Source organism: Lepisma saccharinum, chromosome 10, assembly GCF_977018435.1.
Source record: "Lepisma saccharinum chromosome 10, izLepSacc3.1, whole genome shotgun sequence".
In the NCBI taxonomy this organism is placed as follows: Eukaryota; Metazoa; Arthropoda; class Insecta; order Zygentoma; family Lepismatidae; genus Lepisma; species Lepisma saccharinum.
Window position 1 is genome coordinate 85,296,697 of NC_139238.1, and position 27,211 is coordinate 85,323,907.

A 27,211-nucleotide genomic window follows, 5' to 3' on the forward strand; every position below is an offset into this window, starting at 1 on the left:
GAGGAGTTTTCATGTCCGACTCGTTACCTTCAAGCGTTAAAAGAAGAGAATGCGGAGTAGTCAACTTGGACGGTCAAGAAAATCCAGGCACGCATTGGATATGTTACCACAAAAATGATGATAAAGCATTCGTTTTCGATTCTTTCGGAGGTGTTCCACCTACAAATTTAATTCATTATCTGAAAACGAGCAAAACCTCTATATACTACAACGACGAACGCATTCAAAATTTTGGAGACGTGAACTGCGGTCATCTCTGCCTCTCCGTGCTCGCGTTTCTCTCTAAAATAAATAACCCTACGATCGAGGATTTCCAGAAAGCATTGTGGAACCTCAAACAGCATCACTAGGATGGGCGTGTTCCATCTCACGAGCGAATCTTCAATCTTGAAACTCACGCTGCACGACGACATCGTCTATCCTAAATCCGTGGCTCTGCGTGCATTCTACAGCATGTACCTCATACCTAACGTCACGCAGCACAACAATAAAATTAGCGTCGGAAGCGAACACATCGTCGTCACGCCAGGACAATACAACCTTTCCACTTTGCAAGCTCAGTTACCCAAAGGCACGTACCTTTCTCAAAATTCGGTCACGCACAGAGTGGAAATCCTGTCGGCGACGGAGACCGTGGACCTGGGCACCATAGGAGAACTTTTAGGTTTCGAGAACAACACAAAACTCGAAGCTGGCATCAAGCACACGGCAACAAACATTCCTAAATTTTTGGCCATAGAGACTCTGAACGTACACTGTAACGTGGCGGAAGGAATGATCACGAAATCCTCGGACGGATTAGGAAGTCACAAGCAGACGGGAATTATAGCCACTTTCAAACCAAGTTCCGAATTCATGGAACCGATCATCTACACGCCCTCTTCGCCGATCTATTTTCCAGTATGTCGCAACCGCATAGACGACATAGAGTTGGTGGTGACGAACGAGAAAGGAGACGTGGTGGATTTCGCAGGTGCAACAACTACTGCCATCGTGGAGATCAACATATAATAAATAACCATACATAGTGAAAATGGAGCAAATCGAAAGTTACGAATTGCAATCTTTCCCTCCCAACCGTCGCACGTTCGCCAATCTGAACGAAGCGAACAGGGAGATCGAATACGACGTGGACGTAGGCGACGGGTTCATTCATCCTCACAGAGCGGACCTCTACCTTCAATTCGACGTGGTGAAGAAGGAAAGCGGAGACGCGTTTCCCGCAGCAGCAAACTTGATACTCGTGGACAACTTCGTGCCTCACCTGTTCTCGCAGGTGGAGGTGAGGAAACACAACACCGTCATCGACAGAATAGACTATCCAGGCATCACGTCGACGGCAGTGGGAACGTTGAAATTATCCAAAACGGACGCAGCGTACTATCAGGCGGGAGGATTCGAAGCCGGGACCAAAATATCGACGAGAAGTCACACGGTGCTCTTTCCCATGCGTCTGCTTCCAGGATTCTTCTCGGACTACAAGGAGATCATGTGGAAGGGAGGACTGAGGATCACATTTCGAAGAGCGGCCAACGACAACGACGCACTGATGCGATACGCTACTTTGGGTCCGGACGGCACTACGCCGATAGCCAACACTTTACCCGAAGCAGCCAAGTGCGTCATCCGGAGCATGGAATTGAGAATGCCGGTGGTGGAATACGAAACGAACTACGCCCTCAAGTACAAAGCGGAGATCTTGAAAAGTCCGCAGGTACCGATTCACTTTCACGGTTACCAGTGCGTGCAAAAAATAGCGTCCGGAAGTCACATGGAATTCGACTTGACGACGCAGTTCAACAACATACAGTTCGACATGCCAGATTTCGTCGTAGTGCTTTTTCAGACCGGGAGGGACAAGAATCAGGAAAAAGATTCCAGCAAGTTCGACGACTGCAAGATCAAGAACGTTTATCTGAAGAATGGACGCAACGAAGTGTTCCCGCGCGAGAATTACAACCTCGACGTGACCAAAAACGATTATCTCAAACTTTACGAAGCGTTTTCGGCTTACAAACGCGTGACCGAGGGGAGCGTGGACATGTACTACACGCCCAGCGAATTCAAAGCACGGAGACCCATGACCGTCATCAACACATCTAAGAGGAAGCAGGTGGTGGTCAACGATCGAACCAACATCAAGATCGTCTGCGAGTTCCACGATGCCTTGCCCGAGGATACCCTATGCAGTGTCATCCTGATTGCAGAGAAGTCCTTCGCCTACGACGTGAAGAACGAGAGGGTCACAGAGCAGTTTTAACAAGTTTTTAACATCTTTTCTTGCACAATAAGAAATTTTCTGCACTAGCACAATCAGTTACAATGGCACAATACGAATTTCACTAGTTCAGATCAGTTACAAATGTCAATTTCATTAGTTATCAGTTACAATATCTTTTTTTGCACTATAGCACGAGACAATCAGACAATTTGCACAAAAAAATTTGTTGTTGTTTTTTACACGTGAAAATTAACAATAAAATTTCTTTTTTATCGTTTCAGATGCTGTCGAAACATCAAAAACACATACACACACACTAGAAAAAAGCATGCAACTTTATTTGTAACACACACACATACATTCTCCATCTTCATCAAGAAAATATTAATAATAAACATAATTATTTTTATCTATATCTCACAATAAAACTCTATTACCAAAAATATTACAACATCTAATAACACTAGAGTCGTTAGTACACGTTGCATGCATTACGGAGGTCCTCTGTAGGGTTTCATGGAAGTTTGGGGAAAAAAAAAAACACGTGAAACTCTACAGAGGTGCGGTAATCTATAACCGCAGCCGTTAGAGAACCTTTTTTTTACTTTTTGGTTGGGCACCACGCACCCTGGCGAGGTTATAGGGGCCAGGTATCCTAAAAAACAACAATTATTATTTTGTTTGTTTGTTTGTGTTACAATACGGAAATAATAAAAGGCATACGCGCACGCGCGCGCGTGTGTATATGCCACATCCTTCCCCCAAGAGAGAGGTTTACGAAGATCACGATATATAAATATTTGTTCCCGTTGATTCCAGCACTCCAACTTCATCTCTAATGTTGACGACAATATTCTGAAGGTGGAGAGAATAAGAAGATGAGAGGATGAGAGGATGAGAAGATGAGAGGATGAGAGGATGAGAGGATGAGAGGATGAGAGCTCATCTTTCACTCATCACTGCTTTTCTGCGCCCGTGAAACATCGTCAGCGCAATAAATGAGGCGCGGAACAGGGAGAGAAAATGATACACGCGCGCGCGTGTGTATGTGTGTGCCACATCGTTCCCGAGAGAGAGGTTTACAAAGGTCACGATCTACAAACATTTGGTCCTTCAAAAATAAGAGAATAAGAAGATGAGAAGATGAGAGCTCATCTTTCACTCATCACTGCTTTTCTGCGCCCTGAAACATCGCCAGCGTAATAAATAAGGCACGGAACGTGGAGAGAAAATGAGTGTATGTGTGTATGTGTGTATGCGTGTATGTGTGTATGTGTGTGTGTGTGTGGCACATCGTTCTCGAGAGAGAGGTTTACAAAGGTCACGATCTACAAACATTTTGGAGGATGAGAAGATGAGAAGATGAGAAGATGAGAAGATGAGAAGATGAGAGGATGAGAGGATGAGAGCTCATCTTTCACTCATCACTGCTTTTCTGCCCCCGTGAAACATCGTCAGCGCAATAAATAAGGCGCGGAACAGGGAGAGAAAGTGAGTTTTTCAACTTTTTGTGGTCGTTTGGTCAAGAAATCAAAACTGTGCTCAAAGGCATATTTACTATCTACTGTATATTCTTTTGGAAATTATTTGAAATACAGTCTAAATAATGGACACTGAAAGAAAAGCAAAAACCTGTTGCTGCAGACACACGCTCTGTGTGATTGACGCAAATCAACTCCTACGCACTTCCAAAGGGATACGGACCGCAGCGGAAGAATTTCTTCTACCCCTAAAATCTGCAAATGAACCAGTCCTTCTATTTACCCCCGCACCCCGTCTAACCTCGTTTGGGGACCTTCTCGTGAGCTGACTGCTGCAGCACCTCGTGTAACCGCGGCCGATCATGCAGCTGGTTCTCCACTTCCTGAAGCCTTAACTCTCTGCATCCAGCGTCCAACGGTGCTCCTATTGTCCGCAGAACTTCCATGCACTCACACAACAGTTTGTGAATGTTTCCCACACTTTCTTCGCTACTAAGATATCAGACAGCTATGAACTTACACACACGTGGGCATTAAACTTGCTATCCTTCCATTTGCACACTACTCTCTTCATTCCGGAATGAGAAAAATGTAGAACATTACTTTCTGAGCATCTCTCGTATATAGTAGCTACCACCGCCACTAAGAGTAGTAGTAATCTGTGGCGGCGATTGGGTTCCAAAACTGCAAGGGCAAGGACATTTTACTTACATAAGGTTTAGCATAGTGCGGGGATAAACAGTAGCAAAAATCGCCGCCAGTGGTAGTAATAATAACGTTTCCTCGACTTTCAGATATGGACAGAGGTGAAACCGCCTTACCTTGGGGCCGTTAACTTCCTGACTGGAATGGGAGGATTTCTCCAGGCGGTGATATTCGGTTATGGAGGGATTAGGATACGCCTAGAGTCACTGGAAATCAACCCAAAACTACCCCCGGAAACCACGTCACTTAACATTACCGGTAAGTGAAAAGTTAAATCACAGATGGCGCCACCTGTGTTCATTATTTGAAATTAAGAACTAACTGTACTAGGATGTAGAATATTGTGAGATTGTAAAAGATTTAGTGTGTTTCATAATTATAAATAAGAATGTAGTAGAATGATCGCGTCTAGTTGTTCACTTTTAAAAAAAAAAAGTAACGTTTTTCAATATCTTGAATAGATTCGTTAGGAAAAGCTTCATAGATTGGGACTAAACAAGCCTCTACCAAAGCAGTGGCTTGAGAGTTAAATGCTTGCACCTTACACGATTTTATGATCTGGCTACAAAAGATGCACGCTGGCAACAATAATTGGAGAGGAAATAAATGACGCTTGAACGTGCATCAACCCACTGTTTTGTACATGATTTCATTGCTTGATTTATTGTTTTAAGTGCACTTTATGCACAGATAGGCTAGGTGTCTTGTTTGGTACCATCTCCACCAGTGTTGAAAACAAAATACATTTCCATAGTTTGTATATCATATTTCCCATACCGTAAAACCTGCCAACAGAAGTCACTACAAATTAATTTTGTTTCTATTCAAGACTATTTTGATTTTACTGCTGCGCAAAATTGAAGCTATCATGCAACTCTTAGCAAAGTACCTAGTTTTAAATCTTGGCTACTGGATATAATCATATGCAAGCCTATGATTACTTGAAATAACTATTAATAGCGGTTTCTTAGTAAATATTTTGGATGAAACACATATTATTGAACCATTCGAGATGAAACCAACAAGTTCTTTATTGTCACGACCTAATTCCAAATAAGCCTCCGTATGGGCCAGACCTGTCAGTATAGTCTGACGAGATAGAGAAAGATTAAAGGTTTGCTTCGTGTAATTTGTTTATTTTACGTCGCTTTTCTTCCCCTTTTGGACTAATCGCGAAGATGGGGATGAGTGATATAATTGGTAAAGGGACGCTCTCAAATTGTTTGCTTCGTAAACTTTCCACAGGAAACAATTCATTAATAAAGCAATAGGACATGCACTTTTTTATTAGCCATTCGTTTTAAACATTTCTAAAACACCTGAAGGGCTTGCATCTTTTATAAGTTTTAGAGCTATAATTGTTTGTGATTAGTATATACTACTTGTTAGTGTCTTTCCCCCACAGGCATCAACTATCTTGGAAATACATTGTCGTTGGAAATAACGAAGGAATTTGTAACCATAAGACCTGGGGTTACATCAAACTATCCTTTGGTAATAGTACTTGACGAAGAAGAGAGGCCATTAAATGATGCAAGTATGTATTCTATTTTTATTTTTAGCTTGTACGAAATTCCAAAATTCCAAAATTCCAAAAAATAACTATGTGGTAACAGGTCAAAAATTCAGAAAATATACATTATCTTTCAAGAGTAGATTCATTTACGAAACATTTATTAAACAAACGAACGCAAAGGCGGACAATGAAAGGGGGCGGCGGAGGGGCATTGTCCCCTTGTATCAAGTGCTAAATCCAGCCACTTTTCTCCAGGGGGTGATATCAAACTTCAAGAGGGACGATATCATAGACATTAAATCATAATGCTGATAAAATCAATACTGATATTTTAAAATTGCGCTTACCTCTCATGTGGAATTAAATTAAGTGTAAATTTCGATGCATGCACGTCACTACCATTCCTCAGGAAACTGTTGACTGACAAACCGTAAAAATAGCTGCAAGAAGTTGAAATGTCTTACAACAGTAGAAGCTTACATTACACCAATTCTGCCGCTTTACATGTGTTTATTGTTGAGTTTCAATGAAATGGAATTTTATTATACAGGGTGGCCCAAAAGTAGGTACACAGTATTGTAGAGATATGGAGATTATTAAACCGAGAAAACCTCGTCATGGTAATATTCACGCTTGTTTATTTCCTGGAATTGTCCGACCAGCGGGCGATCCCTAAATGCGCTAACTTTGTAACTTCCGTGAAAACAATGACTGAAAGGCAAACGCGCGGATCTAAACAAGATCTAGCGTGTTCGAAAGGTTTAACAACCTTTCGAAGCCTAAGATTATAAAAGGAAGCTCCCTCTCTGAGCTCGGTCTCATTTTGATTTTGGCTCTCATTGGACCTCTACGACACATTACAACTACAGAACTACGACGACGGAACACGGAGTTACGGCTGCCTAGCATGCTACGAGTCGCAAGGGATTGCTCGGTTTGGTGAGCCAAGGGTCGCAGGATAGAACCTTGGCACCAGTCACAATTCGGTCTGCAAGAAGCATCTGGACAAGAACATCACACACCTACCAGGTATGAACAAGCGTAAATAACCTCTCCATTCAACTTTCCATATCTCTTCCCTCTTAATCGGAGCAGGTTTAGCCAACAGATGCAATTAAGCTCTACCTAAAATGTATCATTGAAACATCCCTGTGACCTCAGATCCCAGGTAAGACGGGATTGCAACAGTATATACCACTGTCGGCCTGGCATTGTTCTTTGTAAGTTCTTTATCCTTTTCAGATATCTTGATGCTATGAATGATGGCTGGTAATTTGAAAGTACACAGTCGTAGTACTATCATAACTTTTTGATGGAGGACATTGATGAATAAAGAAACTGGTACCGTATACCTAATTTTGGGCCACCCTGTAGTTAGCATTTACTCCTGGCGAAAGCATAAGAACTTTTCTCCTGTGTATGGGACCGGGGGCCACCCATCATCGTGAGCAAATTTGGGAGCTACGAATGAGTAATGGAAACCTACAACGACTGAGGATTCGTCGTGCTGACCACACGTCATCTCGTAACTGATTGTATGATCTCCACCTGCCCAGGTTGGCAGTTAGATAATTTAAATTCGCTCTTCATTTTTACTTTTACTTATAGAGAGGGCTGAATCAGTGCTCATTATTACGAAAAAGTAAGTTCTAAGTTAAATTAAAATGGATTAAAAAAGGCCAAAGTGAACATCGTTGCCAAATTTCTAGGATATTGTCCGAATGCTCTGACAGGTTATTGAAATTTTCGGTAGGGGATTTTCCCCCCGGGGCATTGAATTAATCTCTGCTTGTATCTGATTACAATGAAGGGAGATAGGAGGAAGGGAAGAACAAAAGACAGAGTTTACAAAAGTTAGACGAAATCAAGGAGGGGGAGGGTTGCATTTTCCACTTTCTCCCCCCCCCCGAGTTTCTCGCTGCATTTATTTTAAAATTTTGATTTTCTAGAAATTTCGAAGGGAGCTGTAGCCCCATCAATCCCCCTCTACATACGCCTGTGACTACAGCTCGGACCACGGGGAAACCTGCTCCCCTTCCGCCCTACATGCGCAAGTACGATACACACGACACGCGGTTCCGCGCAGGCTCTTTTGCTTATGGTCGTACTATAAAACACGGTTTTAAAATATTTTGAAATTAGCGGATGCAGATATCCGAATAGAATAATGCCATACCTGACATCAAAACAAAATATTATTCGGATTTGACGAATCCAGGAAGTTGACGTTTTCATTGATTAGTTGAAGGTATTCTATGTTTCTAGAGATGGCAGGCAAAATCAAAAGTATTTAAATTATGTTTTTACAAGGTGCTGTAGTGCATTTTTAAAATACACTGAATCTAGTCAGATCCAATTATTATTATCGTATATAATGGAATCTGAAGCAAGTAATGATGTTTCGTTATCTATATATTTATATCTATTCTACATAACCCACGATTAATAATTTGTTATGTGATTACATTTGGACTTAGAAAGCAGTGTGTGTGTGTGTGTGTGTGTGTGTTATGGATCGTGACAATATTTCTACACCAACAAAATAAAGCCCCTATCACACGGAACTGGATTTCTAGTAGGAATGCCCTAGTTGGCGCTCAACTACCTTTCTAGGTAGCAATCATGTCCGCCTGGCTGACTGCTTGACTGGTTTCGAGGAATAGGACATGTTCTGATTGCTACTTGCTTTCCTCGACTGGATTCTGTGGAACACCCAATCAGAGCAAAGTTTCGCCATGTGAAGATAATCTGTGAGTGTGCAAAGGAGCGTTCTTGCTTGTGGTTTCCGAGTGTTACTCCAGCAATGTATAACGTATACAGCATGAAAGGCGCGTTGAGTTACACCATCTATGCTGAGTGCACGGTGTTTACATTTGAAACTAAAATATTCTTTCATACGTGTACAGTAAACGTTGTAAAGTATGTATTTTAGCAGCGCCATTGTTTTGTACCTAATAACGTTTTATACGATACGTTATTCCTCTCGGTTGAATAGTTATCGGATTTTAAAAATGTGAAGTGATACATTGTTTACATCTCACGCGGCTGCCATTACAACTTCCCTCGTATGGGAACAAAAGTCTATCGACAAGTACGCTGATAAGTATCGTGTGAGGCGAAAACTAGCAAATTGGTAGCCAGTCCAGCGCCAACTAGGGCACACCTACTGGGAATCCAGTTCCGTGTGATGCGGGCTTAAGACTGAATTTAATTATTGTATGACTGGAAACATCCTGCAGAGAAACACAAACCGTAACAATGAGCAAAAAAAAAAAAAAACTAAAGGTCTTAAAAATATCAATTTATACTTCACATTTTTAAAAATATTTTTCTAACACCAATTGCATAGTTGATAGTGTTTGTAAGTTCACAAAAAAGTATTTTCACTCATTCTTGTATCGTTCCAGTGACTTTGGAAAGAAGGAAGTTTGAAATCAAGACAACAACGGCTACCAACTGCCCTCTTCCACAAGATTTGATTGGTCAAACTGGGCCGAGGCCACGCCCACAATTCCCAGAAGAGGGAATGATGCAACATCTCAGAAACATAGTCGTGAAGCTGATCCCTTAAACACACATGTACGAAACGAAAGTGAAATAAAATTATATACAGTAAAGTCTCGTCTATTCGAATTTAAATTTCACACCATAAAAATATCCTCCCATTCAACCGTAAATTTCATTATCATCAATCTTCTCTATCCATGCTCATTTCTTTGCCTTGTATTCCAATTTTGCTGTGGAACAGATATATTAGTGGCAACACTTTTAATAGCCACCACGGTGGTCGAAATTTGATCTCGCCATCGAAGTTCATGGATTTGAATCCCGGCATCGGCATGAGTGTGTCTTAATCAGTTTCATCTAATCAACTAATTAAGTTGACCAGATTCTTTAAACAACAAAATGAGACATTTTTCATATTTCCTTGAAAGAAAAACGGGACGGTAAAATATACACATTTTAATGTAAAAACTTCTCGCTATAAATACTTATGTTTCAAAACTAATGAAATAAATACTGTGGAAATGAACAGCCAAGCAGTCCTTTAGAATTAAAAGTCATTCATTGCTTTTTTATGGATCTTCTTTTCAAATAACATTTTGTAAAAGTTTGCACACGTGTGATTAAAGTTCAGGTTATTAATCAACACAGCTGACAAAGCTTGTACTGAAAGATTGTTCATGTCACTTGTTCACAGCCGGAAGCACATCGCGCTGTGACGCCAGGGGTCCCGGTATCGAATCCCGGCCTGGGCATGGCTGTTTGTGAGTTTCCATTCATCAATTTCATCATATCACTCATCCCCATCTTCGCATATTAGCCAGAAAGTTGCACAAAAAGCGAAGTAAAATAAAGCAAGTCAATCAATCAATCAATCACTTGTTCACAAGCCATTCATGTACGAAAACGCTCGTTCAGTGGCGTAAATTTGTCCAGCTAGAGAGGAAACTCCAATATCTTAAGAAAATTGGAATATGGCACATTGTTGACATTGAAATAATTTCCACCCAACAATGGCATAGTTCATAGTAATAGCAGAGAATGTGTATTGTTGCAGTAATTCTATGCCTATACCTAGGTAAGTCAGTCACAAAAATGGACATTTTGGCGTCCCGTTTAAGTTTTAAAATATCGGAACAAGGACTAAAAAAAGGACTGTCCTGACTAATGCCTGACTTCTGCCTAACGTACATCTCATTCATATAGTCGTGATTAGCCAAAAAATGGAAGTAAAGCGGCGCTAAATAACAAAAATACAAATTCAAATAGTAACAATAGCCATTATCGTCAAATATTTATTTTCCAACGAAGTACGTGCCGAAGTTCTTTCTTTGCCAATAGCTGAAAAAGTTGTGGAAGAGACGGGACAAGGAAACAGAGAAAAATGTCAGTGGCCTTGGTCACGGACAGAAGGAAAGAAACCACGGTTTCAACTATGGAATAGAGGTCGGCTACTTTAACCACTCATCTGAAGTATTTCATTCTATGTTTTGATTAAAAGTCTGTGAGTTTGTGTAGGCTATGAGGAGGGTGTAAATTTCGGTAGCATGGAATGCACACAGTCGTCAATCTATTTTCCATGCTTTCTTCTTTTACATCTTTACGTTCATCATGACGATGTGTGATGGGGTGCAGTCCACTAGCGCACAAAAATATGAAAGTGTGCGCTCGTGGTATATGAAAGGTGCCACGAGCGCACAACATCCAATGCTGCGTTGCTATAGCTACGATTGTGTAATGGCTAGGTTAGGTTCGACTATGTCTCTGGGGTCTGCTGGTGTCTCCCTCCTTCTGCAGCGATACATTGCCCGTCTTACGAGGCCAAGTTCTTTATGAGATAGTGAGGTTATTTAAATGGAATAGGGTGTTCTGAATATAGCCATTCACATAATATATGATACATAATATACCAACTTATAAGGACCCAGACGTGGTCACTTGAAAGGCAGAAACAGTTGACGCAATGTGGCAACATCGCTATGGATTTTGTGCGCTCGTGGTATACATTTTCAACCACAAGCGCACGCAGCCTTTTGTTTGTGCGCTTGATCACAATATGACGTTGATGAAGGAACACAACACTTATGTGCTCCACCATCATCTGGTATTCAGCTCGTAAGCAGTTTCCTTCAGTCTCAACCCGTGGTTCCAAAGGGACCTATAAAACCAAAATAGAAGTGAAATTATTGTTAGGAGTGTTAGATTTATTGGTGTTTATATTGTCGTTACGTTAGGACTGTTTGGTCTTATGTGATCTTTTCAGTGGCGCAACCACAAGGAAGGGAGGGCGCAAAATGGACTGAAATGAGTTCTAGGGGGCAATTACCGGCCGCAACTTCAAATTTTATGCAAATAAAAATACTTTTCGTAAAATTTCCTTGCTCGCTTCTTTCGCAATACCTCCTTTTCTTAGTCTTTTCAACTTCAGAATCGTAGCAAGGGGGCGGCGGGAGTCGGCCCTGGGTGCCGAACGATCTAAATGAAAATAAGTTGTAAGATTGATTGATTGATCTTTCGTTTTAAATCCACTTTACGCACAGAAAGGCTAATCGGGACTGGACCTAAAGTTTAAAGTGGGATCCGAACCACTGTGCCATGTGCCTCCACCGGGTATCGAACCCGGGACCTCTTGATCACAAGGCGACGACGATGTTACTACTTCACCATCGGGGAGGCACAAAGTTGTAAAAGAGAGAATCCATTGGCGTCCCGTGAAATTATTTGCGCCCTATTAAATCAATATTGATTACACGTTGCAAAGAAGTTGGATTCAAAAAATTTCTTCATCGCTTCGCTTGCTATATGTCATTGTTTTCTGTAATGCATTGTAAATTTTCAGACAGAGACATAAGACTTGTCTTAATTGATTTTCTTTTAAATGCATGAACAATTGAGGGGTCTAGTGAGAGAGGGAGCTATGCCACTTTGACAAGAAATGGAAATAAATTGAGTTTTCTAAAGCATTGCGTTGAGTCATAATTTGTATAACAAAGGGTATTTTTTTTTTTGCTGAACATATTGTTAGGTAAATTATTCAAAAGGAAAAATATGAATTTCAATATAAATACCATTTATTATGAACATGTATGGTATATTGTTGTAGTATACCCATGCGGAAAAATCAATCTACCACATCAAATACTTTGAACAAGGCTTAAATACTTTTGCCTGAAAGTAAATCATGTTCACAAGGTTACATATGATCTACATAAAGACAACTTCATATGTCTTCTGGATCTTGCACCGGTTACTGCAACACAACCTCTGCCACTCCTACTGCAGACACCATCAGTAAGTGGCATAGCTCCTTCTCACTCAAAATGCTGATGAGGACGGATTCAAGAACTCAGAAAATCTGCTGCAGAACAAGCGGGAGCCATGCCACATGGTTGTAGTTCACATGATAGATGACAGATGGTAGGAGAAGACTGAAAATGGCAGAAAATAAAATTTTCAAGATTTGTGGCATAGTTCCCTGTCTCACTTGACCCCTCAATTGTTTAGAGGAAAGGGAACGTGCACATTTGGGAGACAATTTATGTAATTTTTGCTGATAGTTTATTGCGAGATGGATGAATTGGATGTGTAATGTATTTAAATAATATATGTTGTATATAATATTTATTAAATAAACTTTGAATACGTACACAATTTAGTGTCCACGTTGCTCCATGTTGCATATATGTGAAACATATATCGTGCATCAAAGTTATACATGTTAATGTAAAAAAGAATTATATTTGGTATCAAGCATTTTCTGTCTTTCAAAAATAGTTTGTGTGCTTGTTTTCCATAATTAATGTGAAATTGAATTGAACGTGTTGAAGAAATAATTCAAATCGTTTATTCGAACAGCACCAACATCTACCCCCTTTTTGCATAATTTACGAGGGTACTACTACTAATAATAATAATGTTGGTTCCGAGTTCGAATCCCGGCTTGAACATGGATGTTTGTGAGTGTCCATTCATCAATTTCATCATATCATCACTCATCATCATCTTCGCAAATCAGCCAAAAGTGGCACATAAGCGAAGTGAAATGAATCAAATCAATAATAATAATAATGTTATAATAATAATATTTTATTATTAAAATTATTATTGTTATTACTACTACTATTATTAAAATTATTATTGTTATTACTATTATTTTTATTGGTACGTTTATCCTGGTACTTGCGGGGGGCATGTGTTTTGAACACGTGCCTGGTTTGCACGTATTCTTTCGCTATTCGAGTGTGCGTATGTACAATCTGTGTCTACCAATATAAAGCTGCGAAAGTACTCAGAAATGGCAGGTTTTTACTTACGGGGGCCATACTCTGGGATCAAATATCTCCGTTATTTGTGTTTTCCGCGCGCCAGAACCAACTTTATGTTACATAAAACATCGAAATCTATCGAATAAAATAAGTCAACGTAATTCTCGAGCGGGTACAGTGGGCCAACAGTTCCTTGAATAGTGCCGACTACAACTTCTCGTTATTAATAATACAATAAATGTCAATAAACAATAAAAATCTCGGTGAAAATCTGATATTCCCCGGACACCTATAACTTCTTGGTTTTGTCAATTTTTGACATTTGTACTTATCTATCTGCTTCGCGGAACATTCTTTAACGTGTATTCAAGTTTTTTTGATCACAGTAATTGCATTTTTTTTTTTTAAAAAAAAAGTGTTTTTGTAACTGAAGAACGTACGTTTCCGCAAATGGTTTGTGGGGCTATGCGTCAATGGTTGAATTTCCGCTATGAAACATTCCCACATCACACAAAACACCTTCCAGATGTTAGACAATGCTACAGGAACTTATTACCGTAAGTAGTTTCTTCTGTAAAAATGAAGAAATCTGTCCGGGGAATATCAGATCAGTACCAAAATCTCAACATCTCGTTAAGGAACACCCTTTCACAGACATTTCGCTACATTGCGCACATCAAACTCTACCGGCACAATTTAGAATTTCCTGATGCAATGTGACCATCACATCGCCAGACTGTCCGTCGATCGGTCGGCCACAATCACTTTAACATAACAAACATTAACAAACGAACTCGGTAGAACATCGGAACTATATAAGTTCGTCTGAAACTGGACCAAAACGTAGATAGGGAAAGTTTTCAGATTTTTAAAAAATGACAAATTCATCCGTCAATTTCCAATGTCGGGTAGATAGCAGCGACGTGCATTCTGGATACGCAAGGTACTCACTGCGTACCCACAACACCGTAAGAAAAAATAATAATTTTCCCCATTCCCAATTTCCCCAATTTTCTCTTCTCGGAGCATGAAAATTCAACTATCGTCTCTCCGAAACCCCTTCCACTGCCAGAAATTCTATCTTCCGTCCGAGAACGCTGCTGCCTTACCCGAGTAGCCTGGCCCTCCAGGCAGTCCCGAACGTCTGCCCGAATGATCCCGATTGTGCCTTCGGTGTTGCCCGCACCCACCCCCATCCACCGTGGCTTCTGCCGATTTCCACGAGCAAAAGCTGCTGCCTCTGTTGGGTACCCTTGAAATTCGGAGGGCAATCCCCATTGGCTCCGATCAACCCCCACCATATGTTTGGGTCTTCCCGCGCTCATCCCACGGTGCATTTTCCTGTTCAAAGCACATGGTTCTAAGAAGCCAGGGTACCTAAGATTTTGGCAGCGTCTGCAGTGTTGGTAGTAGTCAACATATATTTTTTCTCTAATGTTTAGTTTACTAACATTGGACAGACACGCTTAGATAAAAATGCGTTACAAAAATTGATTACTGACACAAATCGGAGCGGAAGGCAAGAAAATGTTTATCGGGAGGTGAGGGAAATGGAGTGATCGACTGAGCATTGTGTTTTACCTGAAACCCTTTTCGGCGTCGTCATGTCAATGTGTCAGAGGGAAATTATATGGAAATTTGCAGTTTCACACCATTCTCAGCATCTGTCTTTCTCATTCTAGAGATCAAAATTGTATTCGTGTCACTTTGCATTTCAGCTTATGATAAGGATGGGTGTTGACTGTTGACCCGATGATATAAATGAACGAAAGAAAAAACATAAACACATTGCTTACTATGGGATTCGAATGTACCCCCGCTCCCTTACGTTGCAAAGTTATGTAAATGGACGTTACATTGTGCCCAACATAAGGGTGCAAAATCATATTGGTGATGGGGGGGGGATATCTCAATCTACACACACGCGCACATATTTTACATATAAAATTATGATATACATATTTATAATGTCATTCAATATAAAAAAATAATGAATTTCTAAATATTTAAAAATGCATTATTAATAAATACATAGAAAGAAATCAATTTGTTATTTTTATATACATCAGATATTTATAAAGTAGCAAACTAATTCATTTACTAACTGGTTAAAGATGTCAATAAATTACAAAAATAGTTGGAATCGTTTTATTATGCAATAGTTTTTCTATTAACATCATATTTATATTTGTCTTGCATTCTTGTTTTACTTCTATTGTGCATATCGTATCAATCCATAGGATTGTATGTTTATTTTATTAAGTCTCTCTGAACGCTTCATGTTGACCAGGGCATTCACTTGTTTTTCTCTCAGCTGTCTCAAGCCTCTTAGGCATGTTTACAATGCATTGTGTTGTGCCATGCAAACCTCCTGAGCATTCAGGAAATAGGTAACACTTCTGGGTTTGGTGTCAGCGGTTTGCATGGTAGCAATTATGATAATAAACACGATTCGGCGATTCGGCATCGAGGAAGAGCTCGATGGCCAGGGAATATAGAGGTGAGACAAGCTGGGAAGTGACTGGACTTTGGGAATTGAGTTGGGAGAGAGAGGAGGTCAGCAAGACAGGAGGTCGATAGTGGAAGCTCGCTTTGGTCAACACTTAGAGAGAAGCTCACAGAGGACTTCGCTATTTTCGATTCAGCTCAGAGACTTCAGTTAGACAGGTAATTATCCTACACCCAGCCATGATACAGGTTCAACGGTTCACAAAATCCAACGAGTTGCCATTGTCTTTTCAGTAGTATAATTCCTTTGTGTTATTTGTACCTTTCGCATGCCAAGCAATAACTCGTCATGTCAATGACGAGTGGTCTCATCAAGAGGATGAATGATGAGTAGTTTACATCACCCCATCAGTAAACTGGTTCAGATCCCTTCATTCTATAGAATGACACGTGGTGGAGATTTGCGGGTCTTTTCATTTTCTTTTGTGGAAATGAAAAGAATTTCAGTTAATGTTAACCAGTTTAGAATTATTCCCCACCCTAAATTTTGACACATAATGGAGTGCTAGTTCATAACCCACCCCAAATTTTGACACGTAGTGGAGTGCTAGTTCATTACCCACCCCAATCATTTTGCTCATTTATTTAGTTTTGTTAGTATGTCCTTGCCAAAATTAATTTTGAAAATACATAGGACTTAAAGCTTTTGCATTTATGGAGAGAGAGGAAGTTATTGGTGCCATGATAGATGTCGAGCTTTCACCTTGCTGATGAACTCGACGAAACATTAGATCAATTGTTAGATATAGCACGAGGGACTACAAGTTTTCATTTAGATGTCAGCGGCCCAGCTGCAAGTTCCACCCCCAAGTTTAAACGTAGTCCAATTTTAACTAGACGCCTTCAGCGAGAATTATTGGAAAAACAGAGATGTGAACCACAATTAGAGCAACAGGATCAGGATTTTAGAAATTTAAACCAAACACAATTCGCAACAATGGCTCAGTCGCAGTTTGTTCCCCCAACTATTTTAGAGGGTATCCCATTTCAAGGGATAGCCGGGGAGGACGTTTCAAAATTTTTAGATAAAGTGGATAGCCTTGCCATATTAAATGGATGGAATAATGCCCGTAAACTGGAATTATTTCCAGCCCTTCTGGCCGGGCCAGCATTACGATGGTACCAGACCTGGAGAGATGGTACGGAAGATCAGGAAGTTACTTACGAGGAGATACAGAAGAAATTTAAAGACGAATTTACAGGGTCCTTGGATCAACTCCAGATCGAGGAGCAAATTCGTTATAGATTACACAAAGAAACTGAGCCAGTTACGAATTATGTTCGGGACAAACAATTACTTCTACTCAAGGCAGACCCTAAAATGAGTATTCAACAACAGATCAAACAGATCATATTAGGTTTACAGGTGGATTACATGAAAGATATCCACCATAAAGAGTATGAGTCCGTGCATGGGTTGCTTAAAGATTTAAAATCCTTTGAGAAACTCCAATTTTTGATGAGACAGCGCAAGCTGAAGGAATTAAGGTACGAAGATCAAAGAGAGAGTTTATTCTCTCCTTTGCATAATCCATCAGCACTTTCGCAACAGCAGCAGATTTTACTGCAGAGTAACAATCTGGCTACTGCTGAGTCAGCGCAAGCGCGACCCACTTCAGACATTGAGGCTAAATTTAAAGCGTTGCAAAAGGAGGTTGAGCAACTAAAGTTATTTAACAATCCTCACAATACCAAAGCTCAAGTCCAGGCTCAGGAAACTGGTCTGGAAGCGAGATTAGCCAGTCTCACTTTGAGATTGGATGGTTTGGAGGACCAAAACCAGAACCCTGGCACCGACTCATCTACTCCAAAACAATTTAGAGAACAGTATAATAAGGATAATTATCGGTCAAGTAATAATTATAGAGGCTCCTATCGGGGTAATAATAATAGACGACAATTCAATAGGGGGTACAGGAATGGACATAATAATAATGGTAACAACACAGATCGCAATAGGCGATACGGCCATACCCAACAATGGCGAGGACGTGGAAACTTCCGCGGACAGAACTCGCGGGGTTCCTCGTCTTCAGCAGGGCGAGACCAGGGAAACAGGGTAGAGCAACGGGGGAGACCACGCTGCTCAATTTGTAATTACCCTAATCACACAGCAGCCACTTGTTTTCAGAACACGGAGGCTTTAAACGAACAATGACTGCCCATAGAAGAGACGTATGCGCAGATTTCGTTGGTAAACAGATATCAGTCTCTACTTTCCCCTATGAGGAATTAATTTATATTAACACAGTATTAGGGGGACAACGTCAGAGGTTTCTCGTGGATTCCGGAAGCCAAGTATCCGTCACCAGTGATCGAGGCATTCCTACAACCGCCAAACGATTTAAAATTCATACGGCCATAAGGGGAGTTGCCAAAGAACAAATTGAAATTAAAGAGATTGTCCTATTAACTTTTGCAATAAACGGCCGCAATTTTACCCATCCTTTTCGGATGATTCCAAATTTTGAACATGGGACAATCCTGGGAAACGATTTCTTAAGAGCTCATAAAGCAAATTTGGATTTTGATCAAAATCGACTCACATTGAGGAGATTTGGTACTCCTCCGCGAAACCAGTTAAGGACGGAACACCGAAAGACCTTTGACGTTTCCATAAAAGTTGCTAGTCTGATCAGGGATTTATATGTGCCGGAATTTGTAACTTCCAGACAAATTAGAATCAAACCTAGATCTCATTTGTGTATTCCTGTCAAATTGACAAATTCTAGTAATCAAAATTTAACTTATTTGGAACCAGATTTACAGTTTCAAATGGACACAGGCTTAATGGTGCCTCGAGCCATTGTAAATCCGGAGTCATTTTTAATTTGGATTACTAATCCAAATTCTTACAAAATTAAAATTAGGAAAGGGGCACGCTTAGGTACCGCAGAGGCATGGCAAAATCCAGTACCAGCTTCGTGTCATATTGCAGACGACGAAGGACCTAACGTTATGGTGACCAAGGAGACTGGCACCGTGACAAAACCAGTGCACGACATTACTAAATTTGACATAAATCCAGCATTAGAACCCGATCAGAAATTGCAACTTAGACAATTATTAGAGAAATATGTAGATGTATTTTCTTGGTCTGAGCAAGACATTGGTTGTGCCACTAATTATACGCATCGTATAAAGTTAAAGGACGATTCGGAATTTCACGTCCCAGCTTACCCTATACCAGTTCACTTGCGTAAGGAAATTAACCAGCAAATTGACAACTTGCTAGAAGCAGGGGTCATCAGTCCTACAACATCACCGTACAATTCACCAGTTTTTCTTGTCAAGAAGAAATCAGGAGCTTATCGCATGGTGCAAGATTTTCGATTGCTGAATGCCAGGTCCGTTTTCGATGCAGTTTCTATAGGAAATATTTCAGAGATATTGCACAATATGGCCGGTAAGAGCTACTACTGTAGTGCTGACTTGAAACAAGGATTTTTTCAAATACCATTAGAAGAACAATCGAAAAAGTACACTGCCTTTACTATACCAGCCAGGGGACAATTTGCGATGAACTTTACACCAATGGGACATGTGACTTCTCCTGCGGCAATGACCCGATGTGTTCAGCTCGCTACAGCGGGTATGAATGACAATAACTTTGCCTTTTATATCGATGACATGTTTGTTTTTGCCAATACTTTTAGGGATATGTTGGTTAATTTAGAGAAAATGTTTCAATGTTTACGATCTGCCGGATTGAAATTGGCTGTACCTAAATGTTCATTTGGATATTATGAGACAATTGCCTTGGGCCACAATGTGGGCAAATATGGCTATCGTATAAGTGATAGAATACTGTCATCCATTAAGAATTATAAGGTTCCCACCACAACGAAGAAGGTTAAAATGTTTTTAGGTCTTTGCAGCTACGTGAGGAAATATGTCAAGAATTTTTCTGATATCGCATCACCATTACAGGGTTTAATTCGTAAGGGCAAGAAATTTACATGGGGTCCTGAACAACAATCAGCATTTGAGAAATTAAAGGAAGCTCTAATTACTGCACCTGTTTTGTTACCGTACGATCCAGCGAAGAACACTAAGGTTTTCACCGATGCTTCATCTCATGCGGTCAGTGGCGTATTAATGCAGCCCAATGCAGAAGGAGAGTACTTGCCATGTGCGTACTGCAGTAGAACGTTGACCGACACTGAAAAAAGATTGAGTGTTATTGAGCAAGAATTAACAGCAATTTTATATGCTTTCAAATCATTTAGATTTTATCTTGTTGGCCGCCATTTTGATTTATACACAGACAACAAAGCAATTACGTACATTAGGACATCCCGTAATTTGAGCTCAAAGCTTCTTCGATGGAGCAACCTTTTGGAGGATTTTTCATTTACACCGATCCATGTTAAAACTACGGAGAATATCGCCGATCCCCTTAGCAGAGAATGTGGAGAAAATGTAGAGGATGGCAACACTGAAGAGGACATTCCCGAACCCAGGACACTTACTTTATTTGATGCAAGCACAGATGTCGCAGAACATCAGAGACAGGATTCATTTTTTGGCCCAATTATTAAAGTTTTGGAGGACCCAGACAGGGACGATGGAACATTACCCTTACACATCCAGAGGCAGGTCTATCATCATGTGTTGGAAGATGGATTATTGTATAGACAGCAGAAATTAGGTGCTACTACCAAGAAATTATTATGCATTCCCATGACGTTACGTGATTCTGTGATTGAGACACTCCACGCTTCACCCATAGGAGGTTCTCATCTTGGATTTACCAAGTGTTACAATGTGGCCTTACCAAGAATTTATTTTCCTAATATGAAGTTATTTATACAGAGGAAAATTAGGGAATGTATAACATGCCAGCAGAATAAACGCCGTCCAGGTCTACCAGCAGGGGAACTGTGCACTTTTCCCGCACAGAAGCCATTCCAGAGGATTTGTCTAGATTTTTCAGGTCCATATCCTCCTTCATCCAATCTTCGTCATCGATACATAATCGCTGCAACAGATTTTGGGACGCGCTATTTAATAGCCAAACCAGTTGCAGATTGCACGGCCAGTACAGCAGCAGAATTTGTGTATGAAGAGATAGTGTTACGCTACGGAGTCCCACAGGATATTTACACGGATCGCGGATCAGCATTTAAATCTAAGCTTTTCCAGGAACTTGGCAATAAATTGGGAATAACCATCAAGTTTTCACCAGTAGGTCTTCATAACTCTATAGGTCTTTCGGAACGTAACCACGGGGTCTTACAGAGTATAATGAAGTGTTATGTTAATTCAAAACATACAGATTGGGTCCAATATTTACAGCCAAGTGTATTTAGTTACAATACTACCAGGAATCAGAATTTGCGGTATAGCCCATTCTTTTTAGTACATGGATTCCAACCTACTTTGCCCTGGGAGCTTGCATTACACACACCAAGCTGTGAAAATGTGGAGAATGATGTACGGTTCCGAGTTTTGGAGAAAGCAAGAACCAATGCTACGGATAACTTAGCAAAACGACATGTTGAAGTGAAGAAATATTATGATCAGAAGAGGAAACAGATCAAGTTTCAACCAGGCGATCAAGTATTAATTTTTGACAGCACCCAGAAAATTGGAACCGCACGGTGCTTTTCAGGTATTTATAAAGGCCCAGCCACAGTTATTCAAGAAGAGAATCCCAATACATACCTGGTGGAATTCCAAAACAAGCGCGGAAAGACAGTAGTGGACTCTATTGCCGTCCAGAGACTCAAAAAATATTATGCGCCAGATGACGGTGAAGGCGAAGAAAATTTGACAGGTGAAGATGAAGATCAGCAAGAGGACAACGCGGATTCACGCGCGGACAATGGTCACTAAAATTGAAAATTTATATAAGTAACAGATTTAACATTTTTAATTTCACTTGCGTGACATAATAATAATTTATAACATAGCACTAATAATATTAAAGATTTCAAGCAGACTTATTATTCAATAATGTGCTTTAGGCACAAAAGTTTTGCAGTATGTAACAATACTAGCTCAGCGAATACATCACTGGAATTTTATAGTTACTCTTCAGAAGAAGGTATATGATTACATTAGCAAAGTTTATTTTAAGCGCCAGTTATGAGAATATTTATATTATATGAATATGTAGACGTCGACGTCAAGATTTTATTGCGCTCCACTAACAAGTATTTTCCTTCGGATATTGGATCATGACCAAAATCCTGGAAATCCATTCTGCCATCGCAGAATGATAATGATTAAACCACAACGGTTTTAGTTTAAAGCTTTGCCACAATAATATGCTAAGCATATTTTAGAATGAGTAGAGAGAATTAAAGATTCTTCAAGTTTTAGTGATGTTAGTATTTTAATGCATTTAAAGATCGCATAAATAATAAATAATATTTTATTTCAGGTAGTCAGGAGTAAATCAGTCTCAATTTTTTTCTTACCTTGTACCTCAGTACGGTTCGATTGATTTCAAAGTATTTAAACATAAAGTTAACACCTGAAAAATAAGATAAGTCAAACAGTGCTAATAAATTTAGAGAATAAATAAATTATATTAAATAAATAAATTACGCAGATAATTTGAGCCTAGATTTAGAAATAATTAAAAGTTGAGTTAAACTATCTACTAATTAAACTAGGCAGGCTTAAAGTACGTGTTAGTTTTGAAGAACTGTTTGTTTTGATTGCCTAAGCAACATGAAAATCATTGCGATTTTAGTTATTTTAAACGGATTACTTCCACACGTAAAAGCTTCTAATTTTATTTATCTGTTGAACAAGTCCTTTGACTATCCTTATAATATAATTACAATTTTATTATTAATAACATTTATTATTAGTATTTTTATAATTTTCATAATCTGTTATTTTCAATGTCAACGCAAGAAATCTATTATTTATGACCATGAGTGTACCAACGAATTACAGTTAAGCAAACTTAATAATGATCCACCGCCCATTGATCAGATTTACGACGATATTGCACCGATTGTTGAAGTGGTACCATTAAAAACGAGTCATCCGCCACTGCCACCTCCATTGCCTCAGTCCATTATTATTCAACCTAGGGTACAACAAGAAGTTCAAGATGTATCCAGAAATAGTTTAGTCACTAAAGACGACAGTATAGATTTGCTGAAGAATATTTTATCCGTTAAAGATAGAGTTCAGAAATTTGCCGTAAGCAAGGATCCTAATTTTGTTCAAAACAGTCGCAAAATGGAAAGTGAATTGCCTATTTCACACTGTGTTCAGCCAGTTGTAAAAGTTAAAGAGTTATTTGTGAATCAGTCACCAGTAAAAGTCGAGAAAGGTTCAAGTGTTACTTTAAAAGCAGAAAGTCAGCCAAATTTTCAGGTTCCCGAACCTGTTGTATCGTTTACAGACCATATTTTTTACGACTTCACGTTCGCCTAGAATTTTATATTAATTACGATTTAAATTTTAAGTTTAATTCATTTTTTACGTTTGATTGTACCTTATGCAAGGTTTATTAGTCATTTAGTGTGCTAACAGCTTCCCAACTGTTGTTATTTTACGAGCACGGAAGTGTTCTAGTAACACGCTGTCGTAAGCGCAACGAAGTTTTTCTCTTTTCATCCAATTTATTACGTCATTTCAAGTCCTTGACTTTATTTCAAACTCCCGCAGCGCTTACTAGACTTTGTTCGTAGTAAGTTAAAGTTTTGTAAACAGTTACGCGTCATTCAATGTATCAGCGAACCATCGCCTTGCATTTTCTCTCTCCGTTCCTTTGCTTGCTGCTCGAAGCAGCGACCTTTTCCCTTCCACCTCCCGAACGGAACCCGAACTTCCCCGAAGTCGCCGATCACGGCAGCGAACTTGCAGAGCTCTCGTTGTCGCCATAGAGAAATTTTCAGTTACGTCCAGTGACCACAAATGCAACTTTGCACAATTTAGAATGTCTTGTATCAGCGAATTCCTTTCTCCGCACGGAATCTCCCGAGTACTTTGAACACGCTAGAAGCTTAGAAAACACTTAGCATTGAGATTACATCAGCCAGGGGCGGTCGTCCATTAAAAATTTTATGGGATCAGTTTAGTTAAACATATAGCCATCAGAATTTGATTTTTACGATAGAAGTTCATGTAAACAATGTTAGGGATATTTTGTTCTATATAGATAATTTTTGCCATAAAATGTCGCATTTATGCACTTCAGACTAATCACGACCAATAATTTTACAAAGGAACAACAAGACGAATTTTTTTTTGCGTTTTTCTCGAAAAATTTTCCCGTTTTTCATAAGAGATATTTATAGTAAGTAAATTTTTTGGGAAATCGACGTACATTTGGTTAAAATCAGGATAAAGATAAACGAAATTTTGATAAAATCAGGGAAATTCTACAAAAGGGCAATTTTAGCACTTTATGCACTTAGAGTAATCAAGATTATTAGCAACATGTCAGGCTAAGCCTCGGTGATTAGCACAGGCATGTGCAGCAAAAGTCGCCACGGCATCGTTAGCCTGTCCAAATTTAAACAGAGTGGGTTACCACAATGTTATCATTTGAGAAAGTTTTTCATTATTTTTATTGTGTTTCAAATTTGAATTTCACTTTTTTAATTCCCTGATGCTATATTTTGTTACCACCTGGAATTTCAACGAAACTCAGAAGTAGCATTTACTGAAATTTTGTCTTACATGGCATATTTATGAACCACGGCAAATTACACCGGCCTATCATTTATTAGGAGGCCATTAGAGGCTTGCCAAAGCAACCTTTTAGATACTAACAGCTTGCTTTGCGCAACACAAATTTTATTTATTTTAAGGGTTCACAACATAATAATTTTTTTACATTTAAACATAATTTAGAACATGCTTGCAACACTTATCTTTGTTTATTAATTCTACATTTTGTAATTTTGAAGTGAAGTCTATTACTGACAATAAACTATTTCAGTTTATTAGAACACGCAATGGTATTTTAATATCAGGTTCAGGTCAATTTATTGTCATTCAGAATTTGAATAATAATTTGAATACGCACAGATCAATTCAGCTTAACGAAGGGGAATCTTTATTTTTTAATTATCAGGATTTTTCGCAAATTATTGTGGATCAACAAATTTTACACACAAGAGTGTTAGCTTTCGAACAAGTCAGAATGCAGGAAATTGAGTTATTACCTAATATCCCCAAGAATTTATCTGATTTCACTATTCCCCAATGGACTTCACTTGAACTTGCTTTAAAACAACTTAATCAATCAATTAGTAAGAACATTTCATTTAAAGAATTAGTCCTAAACCCTTTGCCCATGTCGATATTAGTTTTTGTTATTTGGAATGTGTTATTAACCGCAACCCTAGGATATTATTTTTATAAGCATCATCAGCTTGCGAAACAGATTAATTCAGAGCAGCGCAGTAATAATTAATAGGTTAAGGCAACACATTAATCATGGACATTAATATTTTAATTACAGTTGGATATTTTATTTAAATTTTCCTTATTTATTTTCAAAGAGTTATGGCAATTATTTTATTTATTTATTTAATTTATTTTATTTTGATGAGACAATTTAATTTGATTTTAAAGAAAAGGCAGTGGAAATAAGTTGGTTTTGTGTACATGCATACTTGAATTATATATCCCCATCCTATTGCAATTTCCTTTCTTTGTCATAATTTTTCCTTTTAACCTAACCTGTCTATACGGAGCACCATGGACAAGCAATGCCTACACCATCCATGGGCATTTTTCATGACGGACATCCGCAAGCAGTCTATTACCAGGCAGAAAGACTGATTACCATTCTACGAGGGAGACATGCAGACATTTTAAGTACTATTTCAAGAAGAGATTCGTCACCACCAATTTGAGGGAGACATGCAGAGATTTCTACTTATTACTGCACGGAGACTACCTTTTACAGGAAGGATGTAGTCAACCATACATTTCCCAGTATAGCGGACTATACATTATCAACAACACCTAGTGATGGAGCTAGATAAAATTTCCCTCCACACTGTTTTGCAGTTCGAACAACAATTTTTCCCCATCTCCCAAGTTCTACGGGTAATTTACTACATTTTTATATTGCCCCAATGCAGTCAAGACGACAAGCAATCCAGAAAGAAGAGGAAGCAGAGAAAACATACATTCTACAACCAGCAGTTCTGGTCACAAACAATAATTACAGAATTGTGCTACAGTGTTTCTACACATACACATGTGAGCTCCTATCATGTGTATCTATTTGGTCATTTAACATGCATTATGGGAAACAGTACTTTTCCATAGTCCTTATATACATTTTCAGTTTTGTGTCATGCATAAGAACTAGTTTTATATGCATTTAAGTTTACATTACACTGCAAGGAAGCTACAAGCACCAGTGATGTCAATTGACCAGTGCATCAGTTAGTGCATATTTTGGTTTTAAGAAGAAGCTTTTTATAATGGATATCCAATTGCACATGCAAGCTATAACAAGCATAGCTACAGTACTTTCAAACATTGCAGACAGTATGCTTTAGTTTTATGCAAATGTTTTTTTCCAAATAGTTAATTGTGTTTTACCAATATGGTACATAATTAAAAATACAATTGCACATTGAACATTTTCTGATATTTTCAATCAGAGTAGACAGTTGATAAAATACTGCAAGATTATTTTTTTTTATGTGTGTGCAGACATACAAAGGTATTCACCAAGCCATATATATGTATACAGTGTACAGATTAACGTAGAAAAGAAAATGGAACGCTATAATTAAGTTTTACCAGCGACAGTTTTCAGTGTAACTCATTATATACATTGAATAGTGTATAATACTACATTGGAATGTGCAACACAGCCATGCAAGTTCTTATATTTGGTGAGGTTAGGAGTGCAGTGCTTCGTAGTTCGTAAAACATACGCACTTTGATATGATCAGGTTTTCACACGAACAAAACAGTGAGATGTGACAATGTTTTACATGCTTACTTACGTGTACTTACTTGTGCACCTTTTTAAGGTTTTTCTATGTGTTTGAAAAGTCTATATCAAGTG

General features: G+C 39.1%; 1 protein-coding gene across 1 annotated transcript in view; it reads left to right on the forward strand.

Moving 5' to 3' along the window:
• The window catches only part of LOC145994410 (protein-glucosylgalactosylhydroxylysine glucosidase), a 63,957-nt gene extending 54,449 nt beyond the window's left edge, over positions 1 to 9,508 (forward strand). The window contains exons 14-16 of the mRNA XM_083130536.1: positions 4,497 to 4,665; positions 5,813 to 5,944; positions 9,331 to 9,508. Coding sequence (XP_082986662.1) covers positions 4,497 to 4,665; positions 5,813 to 5,944; positions 9,331 to 9,494 — 465 coding nt within the window. The 3' untranslated portion in view covers positions 9,495 to 9,508. The remainder of the gene's footprint in view (positions 1 to 4,496; positions 4,666 to 5,812; positions 5,945 to 9,330) is intronic.
• Positions 9,509 to 27,211: the final 17,703 nt, after the last annotated feature.